This window comes from Trachinotus anak, unplaced genomic scaffold (assembly GCF_046630095.1).
Source record: "Trachinotus anak isolate AG129_WGS33_773 ecotype Australia unplaced genomic scaffold, CSIRO_AGI_Tana_v1 ptg000020l, whole genome shotgun sequence".
In the NCBI taxonomy this organism is placed as follows: Eukaryota; Metazoa; Chordata; class Actinopteri; order Carangiformes; family Carangidae; genus Trachinotus; species Trachinotus anak.
The window spans coordinates 3,323,840-3,343,971 of NW_027273871.1; the positions used below are offsets into that span (position 1 = coordinate 3,323,840).

At 38.9% G+C, this 20,132-nt stretch overlaps 1 protein-coding gene across 5 annotated transcripts in view; it reads right to left on the reverse strand.

Moving 5' to 3' along the window:
* Positions 1–20,132, reverse strand: part of cadm1a (cell adhesion molecule 1a) — a 353,787-nt gene that overhangs the window by 96,551 nt on the left and 237,104 nt on the right. For 3 of the 5 annotated variants that reach the window (XM_071505896.1, XM_071505893.1, XM_071505895.1), the window contains exon 2: positions 14,874–14,891. The exons of the other annotated variants lie outside the window; for them this stretch is intronic. In XM_071505896.1, the coding sequence (XP_071361997.1) occupies positions 14,874–14,891 (18 nt within the window). The remainder of the gene's footprint in view (positions 1–14,873; positions 14,892–20,132) is intronic. 5 annotated transcript variants of the gene reach the window in all.

Genomic DNA, 20,132 nt, shown 5'->3' on the forward strand with positions numbered 1-20,132 from the left:
ATTATCATTATTATTAAAGAGATTTCATTATAAAGATGTTCTAATAATAAATATGAACACTAAAAAATATGGTTATTTTTATGCAACATTATGAGCATACCTTGACTTATGTCCCCTGACATAAAGGAATTGAAACTTGGAAGGCGCTAAATAAAAAAACAACTTTTTTGACTGACTGCACTAAAGCTAATAATACATGTCAAGCAATATAGACCTCATAAATATCAACCACTAGACGCCTTACTCTGTGCCAATATCCTCCTTTCCAGTCTGACATTGCATTATTAAACCATGTAATCCATAATAGACCAAAGCTAACTCTGGTGATAGCAGAAACCCTTTGAGATTCATTCAAGTGTAAGATAATGCATCTGACTGAATTGCGAATAAACTGCTTTGCTTCAAAGTGTCAAAGAAACACACAGAGCCTTGAGATCTAGATGGGTTACCACTAAGGCAGTTATATATAAAACTAATGAAAGATGATAATATTCTAAAAAAAACACTTCTTTCACACATTTTATGAACATAATCTACAAAGTAGTAAAATGCTGGATAAATTGAAATTTTGCCCAGGTGATGGCGCTATTTGAAAAACCAGGGGATCAATAAAATTACTACATATTATCCTGTGGACACATTTCTTTACTGAATTTCATGGCAATCAATCCAGTGCTTGTTGTGCTAGGCCGACTTTGCCACCCCTAGAGCCCTGCAGTTAACGTGACTATAAATGAAATGGCACTGCATGATTTTACAGAACATTAATTAAAGCATCAGCTATTACACTAAATGTTTTTCATGGCTATGCTCCTATAGCACTTCCCCTGCCACACACTCATACACACTCTCTATACCTCTCCCACTGATGCTTGGTGGAACAGTGGATTTGTGACACATTATGTAAGAATGGGGTGTGAAGAGCCTTGTAGGGTGTTACATGCTTGCAGCGAGCATGTAAGTGGCTTTTGTGCTACCGCTGCTGCTGTACACTGCACAGAAAACCGCCTCTATCTCAGTGCTGAAAATTCAACAGCTGAGTGTACTGCTATATTGTGGTTTGTTTATGACAATATGCAACAAAATAAAAGCAAGCACATGTCCAGCCACCCAGTGTTGTATGTTAGTTTTGTGTTATCTCAAGCCAGTTTTGTCCACCAGAATTTGTAGCTATTTAAAAGCAGACACTGCAAGTTATACAAACATTAGCTGCAGGCGTTGGTGCTTCATGGAAATAATCTCATTAGCTAATGGAAGCTGCAATGCCGGGAGTCAAAATATATACGTTGGTTTAGTCCAATGTTGCGATGATGTAAATGAGAGTCTGTGGAAAAATCAGGTCATTATGGAGCAATTATTGATGAATATGCAACAGCTGCTGCAAAACAGATTTTTGAGTGTCGCTGCAAACATGTAACTAAATGGATATTCAGAACGCAGATGCCATTAGGTAATGTAAATCATGAAGTTAAGGTGCCTCCCTAGAGACCCCTAGAGGCTGCAATATTCACTACAGCTGACAAAGCTCTTGGACGCAAACAAAAGCATATTAAGGGTATAAAAATGTGTGTTTGTGTCACTAAAGATAAGCAGGATCATCAAAGTGAAATGCAATTCAGCTCGACATTATCGTCATCATAGCATAGACTGTAGCCATCGTAGTACTCAGTCAGTGCTGAGTAATCTATCCTCTCTGTCAATGCCATTTTCATTCAACACAGAATCTTCTATAGCAGCTGCTTGGAGCACTTCTTGTCTTTCATGACAGGTCAAGTCAGTTTACAACAACTCGTGCAGCTCTGTCATTCTCATCCACACTTGTTGCAATTTTTGTTGCCATTTTGCGTACAATACTTTTCATAGTTGCAGCTCTTTTTCCTGGAACTGGCACAAGAAGGTGTCTCTGAACTTGGGCATGTGAGCATGAATGTGCTATGTCAATTTAATTTGTCATCTGCCAATGACATTTTGAAAATAGAAACTTTATCGTTGTGACACTAAATAAAAGGTCAGGGGTCACACAATAATTGAGATTCACTGAGATTGGGATTCCACTGGGATCCATGAATATTCAAAGAAAATGTCACAAAATCTTTTGTTCAGCTGCTTTCAAGATACCTTGGAATCAAAGGGAAGTTTTGGCCTGATGGTGTCACCAGACAAAAAGACAGGGCCCCCAGAACCAAAAGAGCCCCCATCAATATCCATACCAAGTTCAATGAAAAAATAGTAATTAGTTGTATCTTAACCTAAAATATTAAATGAACTGAGTGACCTTCGAGTGCTGTTGTGAACTCCAAATAAATTACAAGGTTTGTAAAGGTAATGATGACAGATGATTTCTCTTGCAGCTACAATTAACTGATGTTATTTAGTGTGTTAAACTTTCCATGAAATACAAGCTGATGCTGCTTCAGCTGCATTTTCAGATTAATTTACATGCTCTTTGGCTCACCAAAGGCCACTTTACATCAAGAGTGCATGTTTGAAATACAGAACGCACCAACTGCAGCACAGAGAGCTTTACAAGAAGTCTCTTGATACGGTGAGAAAATGTCATGATCATTTCAGCAGAGATACTTCAGCAAAATTCAAATTCAACTTCACGCTTGTAGTGAAATGTAACATGAGGACAGGTGACCAGGTAAAAACCAACATGAAGTGTCTTAGTAAGGTGTTTTTTTTTAAATCAAAAATTTAAAGTGGGAGTGGGTTTAACTTTACTGTAGTTAAACTTGTCCTACAAGTGTAACACCTCAGATGTTACAATATTGTAAATTTGAGGAAAACTTAATTTGTTGACTGAATATAAGGACACCTCTCTGAGACTTCTGAGAATATCTGGCTGTTTAGCAACTAGATGTTTGAATTTCTTTACCTGCTGTTTGCTAACCTTGTCTGCCTCCCTGGAACTGGGCAGGTAGCTTATTATGGGTCTAACAGAGCCTTTTCACTGACTGCTGGAAGTGAGGCTGATAAGAGCCAAGTTTGTTGCCTGGGAAAATAGCAGACTTAAAATGTGCAGAGCTGAGGGGAGACTCATAACCTATTACATCCTATTACACAAAGTCATCTGACCCACTGTTAATAAAAATGAATATTTATTAGTGCAGCTGTGGGTGTTTCTGAAAGTTTTGTAAGTTTTGCATCATTACAAAATTTGTAGTTTCAGTCCAAATGTAATTATATTCCCATAAACAACAAGAGCTCATACTAATGTAACCACTGATGACTTGGCCTCATCAAGCTAGATTTCAGAGTCAGGGTGTGTAACATCCTCCACTCATCTCCTACAGGGCAGTCACATAAAACAGGTGCATCACTTTACATATGATTTCCCACAAATTAACATCCAAAACAGGCTTTCCTCCTTTCCCTTCCCCTCTCTACCTCACTTCCCTCCTGCTCTTCATGCCCCTCTCTGCTCAGAGGAGAACGAGGGGAGGTGCTGTGTACTGGATTCAAATAAAGAAATCACGAAGTAAACAGAAAAGCGGCAAGGGAGGCAGGAAGGGTAGGGGGGAGGGATGGATGGAACGTGGCTGCTGTTGGTGTCGCTAATGATGAGGAAAATGGAGGGTCATGTGGGAGCCATGGCTGGATGGAGAGAGAGGGAGCTGGTGTAGTAAAAAGAGTCAAGATCACTTGAGTGGTGGGTGGATGCTTTGTGTATGTGTGTGTCATCCCAGTGTGTTTCCCATCTACGTGCTCAAGATGTGTGCATTGACACGTGCTTACACTACACGGTGGCAGTACAGGCCTTTACTTATGTGAGTCAGACCAGGTTATCCCTGAGTGAGGGCGCGTGTGTGTCTGTGTGAGCGCGAGCGCAGTGCGTATGTGCATGTAGGCGTGGAGGGGGCGGCAGCCAAGTGATTAATGCGTCAGAGAAGCAGCTGTGGTCTGGGCTCACTCATTTGGAAATATCTTTCAGGGAAGAAAGACAGAGCAGGAGGTGGGGGAAGTGGAGATGTTTCTGCATCCCCTGCCAGATAAACAAAAGTAAGCTCAGAGCATTTCCCAGGGTCGACCGGGGCAGTGAAGGAGACAGAGAATTAGAGATTCGGGGAGGAGGGAGAGGGCACTGCAGCATCCTTCTGTCCTTTATCATATCGAGATTCATAAGTGTCTCCTTTAAGCATCAATGTGTCTTCAACTGTTACATATTTTGTGAGTATTTGCCTAATGAATAAAACAATGACTGCAACATGTTAAAAGGACAAATCCAATTTGTTGAAATTTGGTTTTACTTTTGATGCTCTGCTTGTTGTTTCCTGTGTGTGGGGACACACTGATGTTGTGACAAAAATATCTGGATAGTTGAAGTGTTTTAACAAATGGAGTTTTTCTATAGCAGTCACAATTTTACAGGCAAAGTGAAAAAGTAGGCACTTCAATAAATCAGTTCGGTTCCTGATTTAGTTAGGATTCAACCAATTTTGTATGCAAATATTCCAAATCATAGTAAGAGATGTTATCCTTTATCTCAAGGTTTCCTTGTTCACAAGAACACTGCCAGTAAATCATCTCAAGTGACTGCAGTTACCTTCATACCCATTTTTTTTTTTTTTTTTATTCTCAATGTTTTTATTTGTCAGTTCTTCATGAACCAAGACTATGTAGTTTAACTGTGAGGTATGTTTCATACTGCAATGGATTAAAAATATTAATTAAAATCCGAATAACAATCTTGCATTAGCTCACAGACTTTAAAAGCTTTATATTGTACAGCTCCTTCTTCTCTGGCATACGGCCTGAAATGAGTCTAAACCTTTACTAAAACCTTACCTCAGTTCATTTAAATGGCAAACTTACAGAAGAGAAATGATAAAACCATTAAGACACTGGAAAAAAAGGACTTATTTACTATTTGTTAACGTAACTGGATCACTTATAGCAATAAACGATGAGAATCTTAAATCAAATGTGCTTTCACTGCATGACTGAATTTGCCCAAGCCCTTATTGTTAAGCACAGCTGTTACAGCTCAGTATTGCCAAGCAACCCATACACCTGTATTTATTCACCACTAATTAAAATGCATGAAGTATAAATTCAATCCTTCATAATAAAAACTTAAACATTGTCTATATATAAGCTATTCCCGTCAATACTTTCAACAGAAGTCCTTTAATAGTACTGTTTTCTATCTTTATTATAAACCAGACTTGCCATTTGCTTGTTCCCTCCGCACCTTACACATACAATAATATGAGTCTGACTCAAATTATGGAACTGGAATAAACTCATGTAAGCATCCTCACTAGCATGTGTGATGCATTTTCCTTTGCACACAGTGTTTATTAAGGAAACTGTCGTATAAGTCACCTCCAAAACAAGAGGGCGTGCAGGTGGAAAAACAGCTTGTGCTACAGGGCTACTGCGCATCCTGACTCAACCATTTTAAATGTGTAGCAACTCGTGTGGATATTATGTTGAGTCAGGCAGCTGCAGAAGTGTGTGAGAAAGCAGAAAGGGGATATCGCACCATCATCTCCTGACACACGCTGGGTGAGGCAGGTTTACTCTTCAGGGGCCACGACAAGTGACAAACAACTGATGACAAAGGTGTCTGTCTAAGAAAGCGCTCTGAAAAATGTGCAGCAGCGCAAACCATCTGTCAAATAGACAGCATTCAAAAGAGTCTCATGATGCACAAATATCCCTAATAGGCATCTGCTCATTCCAAATTATAATCAAATACATAAATTACACAGAGAGATTCAGATGAAAAAAAGAAAAGTGTGATTTTGTTATTTTCCTTTCAGTTGGTTAATTAAAATAAATTTCAAAAATGAGTGATTATATTTTCCCATTTATCTTTACCTAATAATATTAAAACTTGCATTGCTACTGTTATCCCTTTTTCAGCTTGTTAGCAGCTTGGATATGTTGTAAATCAATAGGATTAGTATAGATAAAAGGAATATATACTGATATATACCTATTAATCTGTTACTGTATATTGTTTGTTGTTTGATGGCACCTTCTTGGTGATAAAATTGATAACTTTAAACCTCATGTGATGATGTGGAGTGCCAAAAAGCACCATTAATTAAAAGGAGCTATTTATAAGTTTTGCTTTTGCTAGATAGTCAATGTTGGCATTAACAGCTGTTTACTTACAAGTCTGGAAGAAACTTAAACTTAATTCCTTTACTTAAGAGCTGTCTCCAGCGGTGGAAACCAACTCCAATGTTAACTCTTATTTTGCCAAGTCAGACTATTGGGTCACTTTCTGATACCGAGTCAGTGTAGCATTAAGTCTTCCCCCAAGAAGCTGCACTGCAGAGGATGTATTATAACCTCCTGTACTGTTAATGCATTGATAGCTGAAGCTCTTGGCAAGACTAAGTAAACAGCAGTTAAGGCTGATATTTAGCTGCTTTAACATCTGTGAGGTTAGACCATCATATTTGGGAAGGGGGGAGACTTTAGTAGCCTGACTGAACCCTGAATTCACACTAGGCAGACAAACTGTCTTCAGCAGGCTGACCAATATCAGAAATGCTACGGAAGTTGTTTTCAAGGACATTTCATGCCAGTGTGGATAACACTTTAGAAAGAGGCTGCCTGTAATTTGGATGGCAGTGGTATAGTGGAAATCATGAGAGAAGAGGAGGGATTTTGAGGATGACCCAAGTCAACAGTCAATGGCCATTATCATACCCAGACTCTCTTTTGCAGCTCCTACAAGGTTCGGTTCCACACCTGCACTCCTGTTCTTACAGGACTTTCCAGCTGCTGCTACAAATTAAACATTTTCAACTGCCAAACTGGAGCAACTTTTTCCTGTTTTGCAGCTACAGAAAATACTGCAGTATTTGTTGCCAAGCATTCAAATGTTATTATTGTCTATATGACATGAGAGAGACATTATTTAGTGCTTTTGTGTCAGTGGATCAGTTTTAAAAAAAATAGGTAGGAATAGTAAAGAAGAGGCAACCACATGAACTGGTAGATGAAATTCAGTTACAGGCAGCAGATGCTTTTCTGTAAACTAGAAAACCTCCAGCACATCCAGCCTGTTGCTGGGTACGTATACCCCTCATGCCATGCGTGACATGCGCAGCTCTGATTGCAGTCGCTCGGGGCACGGCTCAGCTGAAGTATCTCAGCCATACTGAAAAAAAACTGTAGTGACATTTGTTGCTTCTCCTCAATGGTGGCAGCCACACTTGAAAATACAGGAAGAGCGATGGGTAACAGACAAATAATACAACACTATTCTTGATGAAATACTCATTGTGTTACCAAGAGAGCACATGGCAGTCGCCTCTGTGTGAGACAAATGTAAGTCTGTTCGAGACTGTTGAGCAGTTGTTCCACATATTTCTGGACACAATGATAAAAAATGAACACTGAAAACTGACATTTGGCAGTCACAGGAGATAATGTTAATAATGGAGTGAAAAATGTCAGTGGGAGTGTTGTTTAAACAAAGACTTTTATTTAGACCCTATGATGCCTGTTGACTAAAGGTGATTTTGATTGGCCATGCTACCATTAACTGAGAGACAAACAGGTTTTAGATCTTCATCTCTGGAAAACAGATATCGCAACACTTTTGGTACACAAATCAAGACAGCTGTGGTGTTCAGTATACAACAAGTGAATGAACCTTTTTTGTTATCAAAGGTCCACTTAGGAATTTACAATAAGCCACAGGTCTGGACATTAAACAATACTTATTCATACAGGTTAAATCCAGCCTTGGTGTACAGGCTGGTGAGGTAAACATAACATGCAGCAGAGAGCGGAAACATTGTGATGAAGTCTGTCGGCTTTTCTGATTTTGTCTCTAAATTCTGGCTGGATGCTGTGACAAAGAGTTAATACTGCATCACTACAAGTTCTGTGTGCTACTCTTGTTTTTTTAAGTGCATTTACTAAAACGTATGTTTCTCTTGAGAGTTTCTAAACTCTTGCTCCACTTCGTCTATTAGAAAACAAATAGCTCATGACGATTCACTGAGAAGCCTCCACCACACAGGCCTTAACTAAACAACTTTGCCACAATAACCTCACACTCATCAAAACACTTTGGGAAACAGTCCTTTCATTTCTTGATTTGTGTACTGCTTCTTCAAATAATTAAACATAATGATCAGAGTGTGAAATAAGAATATCAGCTGTGAAATCTGGAAACCAAATTTGTAAAAGGCTGAATCATTCTCAGAGTGAAATAATTTTTTTGTCATTTGAAAATGAGTGAAAAAAAAAAGTTCTTACTTGTTTAGACAGAATTGAGGTAGTAAGATGAAGAGTTTCGCAGTTTACTGATGGATACCTACGAGCAAACTGTCGAGTGAGGGCTGCACACAGTTATGATTATTTAATTAGGACAAATAATTGAGTGATCATAAAATGATGGTGTGCGACCCTCTGTTGAGAAATTACATATTATTACGTCTGTTAATCAAATAATGAATCTCTAATACCACTCCGTACTGTAAATATCAGGCTGCAGTCATTTATACCAGGATTACAGTATACAGCCACTGAATCTGATTTGATTCATAATTAATCGTCTTCCTCTTTCATTTGATGCAATCATTGCCTGAGATGAAAAATCATACTAACTCTCTCTTGTTGCACAGCATGCACATTGCACTCTATGAAGCGAAAGGTTGACAGCATCAACTATTAGTTACCATAGTGTTAACAGTATTTCTACATAAGTATGAATATCAGTTACTCATACTACGGCGGATAGGTTCACCTCTGGACCTCAGGTCTCCCTACTGGAGGTTAAGTCAAACCATGAACTGCTTCCAAATAAAGCACATTTCATTCATAATATTGTGAATACAGGCTTATCACTTCACATGTATGTTATTTTTCTGGTTTGTGTAGTGGTTTAGTCTTGACTCTTGGTTGACGGTGTGTTGAGGAATTGCAATATTGCAATAATTAGATTCTCTCAAGTGTGTTATTCTATTTGTGTGATGAAGGATTTGTGCAATTTTGAAACGTCATTCCCTATTTTATTTTATTTTATTTTATTTTAATTTATGGGGGGGGGGTCTCCCAGGGTGTTAGAACAACCACTGGTTATAGCGTTAAAAAGTAAGTTGGTTACAGTAGTTTGTTTCCTCATACTCTACAGTATCAGTGAAGACATCATGACTCTCAAAATACTCTCTACATACAGATCATTTTAAGCTAAAACATTAGTTTTTCTCTTTAGGTGGTGATCGTGAGGAACAAGAGGAAAATCTATTTATCTGGAAAAGTCAGAGATAATTTATTTAAACAGACGGTGTCAGTTTAATTGATTAATTAGAAAAAACCCATAGTTGTAACAGCTGTGGCATTCTCTTTAATGATCAAGACATGCCTGTGGTCAAAGTTTAACCATTTAGATATTTTTACGTTCTCAGTGTACCAGATTAGATGCGCTGCCTGTAAATCAGGAAACCCAGGGGACCACAGTCTGGAGGAGAGGCAATAAGAAGGTGTTAGCATCTTAAGACGTACTGCATGTTGTCATGGGTAATATTATTGAGTTAGACTTCTTGTATGAATGCAAATCTACAGGCATAATTTTCCAGTGGAAACCAGTGCTGTAGGGTTGAATCTGGTTAGCTTTAGACTAACATAACCCAGGAACATCCTTTAATCTGCAGTACTGAGAAGACTGTGAATCAAACTCAAAAAACCTTCCGCATCTGCTGGTTTTTTGGTGAAAAATCTCCAACACAAAGAATCCAACAGTATTTTCATAGGTAATCCGATAATACCACGTTTCCTTAACTCAAAGTTGAATTTAACCAGGGTCACCTTAGATTTCTCTTTTATGGATACTGTTGTTGATATTCTATATTTTAGTTATTGTTAACAAATCCCAGTGGTGGTGGGTTGGTTAGGTTTAAGGAGGAGGAAATGACGACTGGTTAGAGTTAGGGGAAGAATACCAGAGTAAGCCAATCAGAGGCAGAGCAGGGCCTTCACTTCGCCATCCTAGGAAAAAAAATGTTGACAGTCTCCAACCTTCCATGTTGGTTTTTACCTGCATAATAAATATACATCAGGCCTGTGTGGAGCAGTAATATTTGCAAATATATTGACAAATATTGGTAATTTTGAAATGGTGGCACACTCTGGCCGATATGATCTGCTGCAAATTAGCTGTTCCAAGAGCCAGTTTACACAAGAACGTACTGGCCCAGAGACAAGGTGACAGAATGGCTGTCCAATTTTCATCTGTGGATGGAAAAAGAAATAAGGAATAGTTCACTCAAAATAACTTATTATGTAGGCTGTGGCTTATGTTAATTTCATAATGATCCTTCCTCCCTGAGGTCAAGTTAAGTGATAATGTGCAAACAATTTTGGCCCATTTTTGGGTGAACTAAATATGCATAGTCCCCGCCTACATGTCACTGTTTATAACACAGGGCATTTATACTACGCTGGAGGGGCTGCTTTAAAATAAAGAAATTAAAAATTAAAAATTGGGGCATAAATTAAGAGTATACCCACTTCTTCAAGCACCACTACACCACTGACAAATGCCATCACAAGACCAAACCCAAAAATGAATTGATCCTACTGACAATTATTTTCTCTAGATCCAAAGTCTGCTTTACCTAATCCTGCGCATTCATGGACATTGTTGTCAAAAAATATGAAGCCAAATATGAGCCACAGCGCTGAAACGGGTAAGATGTCCTTGTCTTGCTTTTACTTAGAGTCAATCCTACCTACATCATCCTCCTGCCAGTAATACTCAAATACATGTGTTTTGATCTGCTGCTGAAAACAGTGCCTAATAAATGAGCTATTCACTCCTGTTTTACAATACTACTTAGCCTCAAAAAAGAAAGAAAGAAATTACATATTTGTGACATCTTTTTTTTTTGTCTAGAGTTCATTCTGAGCAGGAGCTGCCTACATTCGGGTTCTCTGCGTACCTTCAGTACAGACAAGAGCAAGTCCAATCTCTCTCCTCCCTGTAAAGTGTACTTTCAATTGTCATTTTTTAAATTGTGTGCAGTAGCCTTATCTATAGTTCATTCATTGTCTTCACTCTCTTCCTCTTGTTATAATAAAGAGGTAGTGGTAGAATATAAAAATGGAAGTTTTGAATGAAATATTTTTAATTTGCCAAAAACTGGCAAAAACTGTAAAGTTTTGACCTAAACTTGTTTTATCTGAGATATATTTTTAATTATAATTTTGTTAATTTCATTGCTTGAAAGAACTCATCCAGTTATTACCTGAACAAATCTGAGTCAACAGGTTTTAAGGAGCCCAAAACAAAAAACAAGGTCTATTCAATGAATGAGCTGCATCCTCAGCTCACAGTTTGGCTCAAAGCAGCTCATGTATTGACAAATGTAGATTGCAATGCATTGGACTGCGGACTATTGACAATGCAATAGCAAAGACACATCCTGTGGGTGGGAAATTTGCTTGGTGCAGTGAGAGATGTCCTTGCTGAATACATATTCTGAAGAAACGCAGTTCGAGCTTCAGTAGCTTGGGAAATTGAACCTGTGTTATAAAGGAAAAGCATACAGGATGACAAGCAAACACTGTATGCCTGTAACCGATGCAGTCATTAATCTGAGCTGTACTCTGCATGTGAGCATGTGATTGCACACACGCACACAAATGCACGTGTTTGGTGTGTTTAAAGAGCCTCTCTGTGCACACATGGATAAGACTCCCAGTGTTTAACTGCTGCGTCCTTCAGCCCACCTCCATCTCTTCATGTCTTCCATTCTATTGATTGGCAAATAGAACCAACATGAGTCACCCACGCATGAAGAAGAGAAGTCTTGTCTACAGTGGCAGGTCAGCTAAGGAAGCACTGTGACCTTTGACAGAAGGTAATATATTGCTTGCTCTCTGGTCTTTCTACCAGTGAAGAAAAGGATTTGATCAATTTCCAAAGCGTCATTCTCAGCTAAAATTTCTTGAATCCTGAACAATACAAGGCATTAAATTCTACCTATTGGCCCATACAGAGCTGCAATATATGACATCTATGTCCCTATATCAAGAGTGATGGTGCCATAAATGTCACCTATAAGTGGATATATTATCATCATATATCATCATATATGAAGATATTCGTTTATAACATATATGAAATATAGTAAAATTGATTATTTTTTATATGGTAAAACATATTGTGAGCATATATGTTGTCGCTCACTCTCTCTCTCTCTATATATATAGATATATATATCTATATATATCTATATATAGATATATATGGTATAATAATTCCATATGCTTGGATAAGTTTCTCTTAATTTCTTCTTAATTTTACACATTCTTCCCATTCAGTGAAAGTGGTCTAAGACTGTTGGATCCTACTGTGTATAATACTATGTATAATACATACCGAATGCCTACATACATAAACATACATATTTGTATGCACTAAAAATGTACTGTTGCCTCCAACTGACTCTCTTTTTTGTCATTAGCAATGAATCTGTGTATTTGTTTCTTTAATCACCCAAAGTGACATCTTTCAGTTGCTTGTTTGGGTCAACTAACTGCTCAAAACTCAAAGATCTATCTGTCAGAAGAATGGTGCTCCCCCCTCCAGCAGTCTTACAGAGACTTGAGAAGGTACAGTGAGGAGCACTGAAAATCTTCTAGAGCCTTGCAGCAGCCCACCATCTGACCAAAACATTTTCTGTTGCTTTTTTTCTTTCATTTGCACCCATCTGTATGTTGTTTATTAATATCTATAAATACCCTCATAGCTGGAGGTGTGGAGCTCAACACTGACGTCAGCTACACATTCTTAAAATAAATAGAAGCCCTGGAAAGAAAGCTCTTTTTGTTGTTTTTATGTCTTTTTTGTTTTGTTGCTTCTCTATCTTGTTGTTTCTATTAATTTTATTTCACTAACAAACTGTAAAAATGAAACAATGCCTGACTGGACTGAAAATGCCCTCGATGATGAATCCGACTTTTGAATATTTCTGAAAATTAATTTAGAACATATATTTTATTTAAAACCTTTAAGAATTATGCTGCCAACATTGTGACTGGACTTTTTCTGCCTCTGTGAAATACTGCAATCACTGGAAAATAGTTCAAAAGGGTAAGAGAGCCTGATTTGGCAGCTTACACGCTCATTTGGAAGTATTTCAGTCCAACGCAATGCAATGCAACAGAAACATATATTGACAATGGGACTGAGTACTGAGAAGACGGCTTGTTAGAGTGTTCCAATTTGAGTCACTCAAACATTTCTTCAGTCTTGATGGTTTAAAAAAAAAAAAAAACACTGAGAAGATGAAACAATAGGGTCTGAGTATTTCACTGCATTGTGGAGGTGGGCCCTGGTTTAGTTTTCACGTTAAAATCAGATGAGATGACTGTCATTGAGGGTGCACGCTGGTGTGAGTTCCTCTGTTGCTCCTGCAGAGACCACCACTGCAGGCACGGCAGCAGCATAGGTTAGTGACCGAGAACAGGACTGTGAAGGACTGGGCTCCGTCCAATCAGCCCCAAGGGTGGATGTCTTGCTGTTCAATTCTAATTCATGTACATATAAATAACTGGCGCTGGCGCTGCTAATTGGATTAAAAGGCTTGGTAGAGGAGAGACAGGGGAGAGGGGGAGTGAAGGCGTTTAAAAAAGCAGCATGACTTGATTTACAGCGTACACATTTTTTTTTTCATCGGGGTTGTCTATGGAAGCCCATTCTGTCCAGGTAAAGAAAAATCATAAACACACACACACATTTATAAATATATATATATACACATATATATATATATATATGTACAGAACAAAAGAAGGGAACAAAATAACAGCTAGGGGAGGTGACTATAAATTATGTTAATTTATGTGTGATATTTTGCGTGTTTGTACAGTACCTGTGGTGATTTGAATGGACAGAGGAGCTGAGAGGTTTTATGTTGCTAAAGCTCCCACAGGCTACAGAAGCAGAAAGATCAAACAGGTACATATTCTTGGACAACATTTTTTCAAGTGGGTGTTTCAGACAGAACTGAACTGCTGCCTGGATTCTTTTTTTTTTTTTTTATATATTTGACCCTTTAGCAGTTTGACAGGAGCCGTGTCACATTTCTATAACTGCATTAACACTGTGAGCAGCACAATGAAAGAAAAAAAAAACAAACATGTCCTGTCATTGGTTGTCAGCAGCCACATTGCTGCCATCTCTGGACATGCTTGTTTCTCTTCCAAGAATGAACAGTAGTTTAGATTTGTGTATGCAACATGAATAAGAGTGTGATTACAAACACTCAGATCTTGATTTGAAGGGAAACATTAATATCTGAAGAGACTTGATAGCTAAATAAGCTCAAAATGATGCAAGACTGAAAAGCAATACAGAGGAATAAATATTGGAACTGATCTGAACAAACAGCTGTAGCAGTAGTAACAAGCCCGCTACACAGATTCAGCTAGAGCTAAGAACTTGAACACACAGTATGTACAAAACCAGAAACCCCATTATTACAGCTTACAAAGGGTTTTGTTCAAGGTTTTGTCATTTTGAGAAAATGCTGTTTTGAATTAAACTCTTCAGATCTTTGAGTTCTGTCTGAGCAGATGTGGTTAACTGCAATGTACTCCAGGATGCTACAGCTAGGGCATGTTCAGAACAATGGTGAGCAGCTGAAGTTGTATCAGTCAGCAGCGATGACAGCAGCATGAGAGCTGGAAGAAATGGACTGTGGAGAATACAGGAGTGAGGCAGACAGAAACTGAGATGGATAGAGATAGCAAATTAGTCATATGCTATACACAACGACTAAACGCTGAGAGGAAGCGTGTCTTGAAAAGAGATGGAAGCTGGAAAGCTGGAATATGCTGAGAGGATGAGGTGAGGAGAAGGAGAAGGAGAAGGAGACGTGGGGAAGGCTTACCTGGGTACTGTGCAGCTCCTGTGTTGTTGGAGGAGGAGGACAGGTGGGAAGGGAAGGAAGGAGAGAAAAAAAAAACAGAAAGGGAGGTTAGCATTCAAAGCCCCATTTCAAATGAACTGTGCGTAGAGGTGCGTGCTTGGAAAGTACACGAGAAGGAAGAAAGCAAAGCAAAGTTATTCATGCTGTTCCCGTCTTCAGAAAGAAGATCATTAAAAGACGCAGCTGATTTGAGAAGCAGCCAGTTGTTTAAGTTTTTCACTTACAAAGGCAAATTAAACTGGATCAAAAAAGAAGCTTGGTCAGCATCATTTTGAGGCTTATACCAAAATGTTATGGAGAGGATGACATATTGTGCACCATCTTTAATCTATATTTAGCGAGTTTCATATCACATGTAACCCTTTAGACAGTGATGATACAGTGATGTCATCGCTGTTTTCTTCCATGCATGGCTTTGTTGATCAAAACAGGAACAGTGTCAGGAACAGAGTCAGCTCAAGTTAATAAATGTGTGTACTGTATCGACAAAGAAATTACACCATTAGCAGAAGTGTGAGGTTCCCAGGCAACAAGTCGAGACTCCAGGAAGCCCAGGCTCCCTGCCAAGAAACAGCCCAGCACATAACCCTCCCCTTACAGACACAATTAGTCAGTTATCAATTTTTGTACAGATTAATCAAATGAGGTATAAGAGACGCATGAGTGTTACTGTACACAGCAACAGTTTAATAGTGATTCTAACTGCAGTGGTTCTGAGCAGTAGTTAAAAAAGTTCTTCTGTTGTTTTGTTAGTTGGTCCATCCCCTACACTTACTGGTATCATAAATGCTACTCTGTGATGTTTAACAGGTGAAAATCAAAGATATAGTATGATGCAGTTTTGTTGTTAGACTCCATGTTGCATTCTGTTTGAATATGGGTTGCTATAATTCGACAGGTTATGCTGTAAATTATGTTGGTAAAATCTGGTTATATATATATATATATATACACACACACACACACACACACGCACACACACACACACCAGTCTCAGTCGGCTAGAAAATATCGTTATTTCAGTCAAAGAATATCTGCAAAATGACACAAATAAATGAGCAGAAACTGGCTAAGACTGGATAAATCAGTCTCCACTGGGACATCTGTATGAAATCCAACATTGCAGGGAGAGTGCAGTGTTGGCCCTCAGTATACAGTCTGGCATCCATTTAGGCCCCCATCGTTGAGGAACATTTTTCAGCCAAGTAAGCATCAGGATTCCAGCAACGAGGCAGCTTTTGATTAGAAAACCTATTTCCTCTTCAACTTTTGCCAAATTTCAATCATGGTGATATTCTAATTACCATTATCCAGAGCAAGAAAGAGAGGCAGAGACTGAGTGGGTGTGTGTAAGTGAGGGAGTAGAGGAGTGAGAGGGAGGCAGTCTTTACATGTAAGCTGGGAAAATCTGAGGAAAATGAAGCGTGAAGATCAAGTGAAACAAAGAGAAGAATTTCCTCTTTTATATCCTGTTACACAGCCCCATTTGTGTTAAAGATGTATCTTGCTGAATTGTTGCTCGTTTGCTTTTCCTAAATCCCCTGGACATGTATCTCTGCGAGCTTAAAGGCCTCGGTACGCTTCAAACAAACTGATAATGTGTCGTCCAACCATGTCGTGAAATGATATCCGATTCATTTCCAAGCTACTGCATTAATTTTCTAAATGCTTAGTGTTTAAAGAGCATAACTATTTCAAATTGATGCAATCTAAACACAATCTTAGAAAATCTTTGACAAAAACTGTCAGTTCCAACAAAATATTCTGTCTGCTTGACAACGGTTGATGGAGTTTGACAGCTTTCAGTCTCACCTGAAAAGCTTTTACCAAGGGTACAAACTGGAGTGCTCACCAAAAGAGTAAACTGCTGAGCTATAAAGTCTCCCAGCATAGCATCACTTGTTCCCTGCTTAAGCATTCAGCCATAGCACACAGGAAGCAGGGTAACAAAGTGCTTCAGAGAGCCCCACAGTCAACCCAGGCCGCCCTCGACTTCAGGTTCATGCAGTGTGATGGTGTGAGGGGGTTTTGCCACTGTGAGATTACACAGCAATAGGCCAGACATGGAGCAGCTCTCCCCGTGTTAAGTAAATGGAAAGCGGGTGAAGAATAACTGCATTGCTGCTTTGCCCCTTATGGGTCTTGTGGGAGCCTTTGCTATCCCACCCTGACCCACAACCTCCAGAGGTGAGGTTAAATGACAAGGACTGCAGAGATGCATTAAACATGAGTCATTTGGACAGAGAGCTGGACCACTCCAGAGATGATAGGGACATTAACCAGGGTTTCACTAGGGCCTGAGCTGCATTTAATGAAGGCCTCCACTACCTCCCAATGTCTCTCTCTACATTTGACTCACAGCCAGGGAACTAAGTAGCTCAAGAAAAACACTGCCACTACTTTTTCTGGCTCCAGCTGTCTGATTTTCTGTCTCTTTCTCTTTCTCTATATTTACTCTCCAGCCTGACAGAGTCTCTTTGTAGTGAGCAGTGGCCAAGACCAACGTGAAGTTCTTGTCAGGCACAAAATGGTCTGCAGTCATGCACAAAAATGTAGCTGATTGGAGTTAAAAACAGTCACTGTCAGCCATTTGCTCAAACAATTCAAAGCATAATACAATGAGAAAGATAAAAGTCATACAATTAAAAAAATATTTCTAAACATCACAAGCATAAATAAAATGACAATTTAGACCACTGGGGAGTTGAAAGATAACCCAATTTTATTTTCTAATTAGGGTCTTATTTTTGTATCTGTGGCCAATAATACAAATAATAATACCTGTATTCAACAAGCAGCAAACAGCAACTCACAAGTTAAATGCTAAAACACAGAGAAAACTTGAATTATTACCCAGGCTGGACATTGTAAGGATCTATAATACATTTACAGCCAAACTTACGGGTGGAATTTGACCCAAAGCGCACAGTCTTCCTATGGAGTGAGTTATTATTAGAGACTATAGTGGACATACATTTGGTTTTACCTCCAAATAAACTATTGGCTTGTATATGTATTGGCTTACAACCTGTCTGATAATCTGACTGGTCGTGTTTTGTGACCAGCTAGTATAAATTTACATGCAGACAAAATTATTGCAGTCCTCTATCAGATATATTCAGATAGACATACAGAAACTACAAAAATATGGCCGAGGTTGTTCTGAACTGGATTTATTCTTCAAGCCATATCTTGATTTACAGATGATACTTCCATAATGCATTCCCACACAGACAATAAGTTTGACCATAAATAAAAGTGAAGGCGAGAAAAGCCTTTGCTTTTGATATGAGAACGACTTCCCAGTGTTTCATTTCAGTCTTCTAAACATTGTGTTTGATGTCCTGTTAGTTTAGAGCATTTTACACACTATTGTCATTGTGCGTAGCATTGAATTATAATGTGTTATAAGTCAGTAGGTCATCATATTTTCACTGAATGACTGGCTAAGGATCCAGTGACTCAAATCAACCTCAACCAATTTCTTCACCTCTGAAACCAAGTCTATGTATTACAGTAGTATCTTATACAAGAAAAAAGACAACAATTAAAAGCCCCTTTGCAGACTTAAGATAAAAAAAGGTCCATTTGACCAATATGTTGATCAAAAGAACATTTTGACTCGATAGCAATAGACAAAAGGTTGGGGATCACAAAAGTCATTAGGAGTCATCCTCTGGGGACTTTAAATATCCAAATTACATAATTACAAAAAGAAAAATATTATATAGCAGTACAATAGTAGTATCAATGTTTTATATGCTCCCACCAATGAAACAGCATTTCTGTAATGGCTGCCAGCAACCAAAAACATGTTTTTAAAAAATGAGCCAACCTCATATAATAACAACAACTTAAAGGTCCCAGGTGTTATCAGAGTGTTCTAGAAAAACAGACATAACAGCCCTGCTTTCATCTGTATTCATCAGGTAAGTGAAGCCTGGACACTGTACTCTTTGCTAGAAACACAACAATAACAATGGCTTCCTTCGGCGCAGCATGACCGCGCGCTTCCACATGCGTCTTCTTCAAACGTAGCTCTGGGTTAATGGCCTGGAACACACATTCAATGTCTATCAAAGAGGGATGTTGCTGGGATGGATGCGCATGCTGACAACCTCTCTCCCTTGTTCCTCGATCACACAAACACAAGCTAACACTCTGTCCTCTTCACACACCTACCAGCACACACGCACACACACAGCACACATGCACAGAGAAGCCTTCCCTGCAGTCAGTTTAAGTATAGCAAGGAATAATGTGTTGATTAAATCTGTGATCAGCTGCCTAAGGGGCATGAAATTGGACATGATGAGTGTGGCACATTAAAAACTAATTATCAATAGCACCAATCCTATTGTCTTTCTTTAAACCAGTAACAGCACGAAATCAAGTGTGGAGAATGGAACACTATGTGCTCTGTCGCAATCAGGTTACAATCATACCTTGACTCTGGCAGCATCAAAGCGTTTTGATAAAATATGAATCTAATATTTAGTGGCAGACCGATTTTTAATCTCCACATGTCTGCAAGAGCGCAATCGAATCTACGCTGCTGTCTTTGGCTTCTGTCTGACTTTCTGATTCTAAAGATTCACCTTGGAGAAAAGGTCTGGTAACATTATTATACAACTACAAAGTCCACGTAGAGAAGGGGTCACAGCAACGAAACATTGGACTTTAAGATGGGGAGACTGCCGTTGATTCCTGTTTCCTACTGACAGTAGATGTGGATATCTTTTACCCATGACCACGATGGTTCTACAACCTTCACCACATGGGCATTATTGCACCCATGATGACGAAGGTGCCGCACCTTAACAAAGTAGTCATTTTAACTCAAACCATGATGTGTTAATTACTGCCCTACTCACTTAATATAAATTACACTTTTCCATTTGCTTGTGTAATTTTGTACCACCTTTTAAGGTTGTCATGATCAATCGCTGTCCAAAAGCCAAAGAAAGTGAGCTTTTGTCAGTGTGTGCTAGAATGTATTGAGGCAAACTGCATACTGTACAAAATGGCTCCACATTCATTGCTATATAAGTTGCTCACTGGGCGCATATCCTTCCTCAAATATGTGGGCTCATAGAGCATGAGCACTGCAGACTTTCTCTAGCCAAGCCGGCTGAGAGCATCCTCATCCGAGATTTCTGCTGGCCAAGCTGGCTCACTTCCAGTTGGCTCTCCAGACACATGAATGGTATAGAATAATTT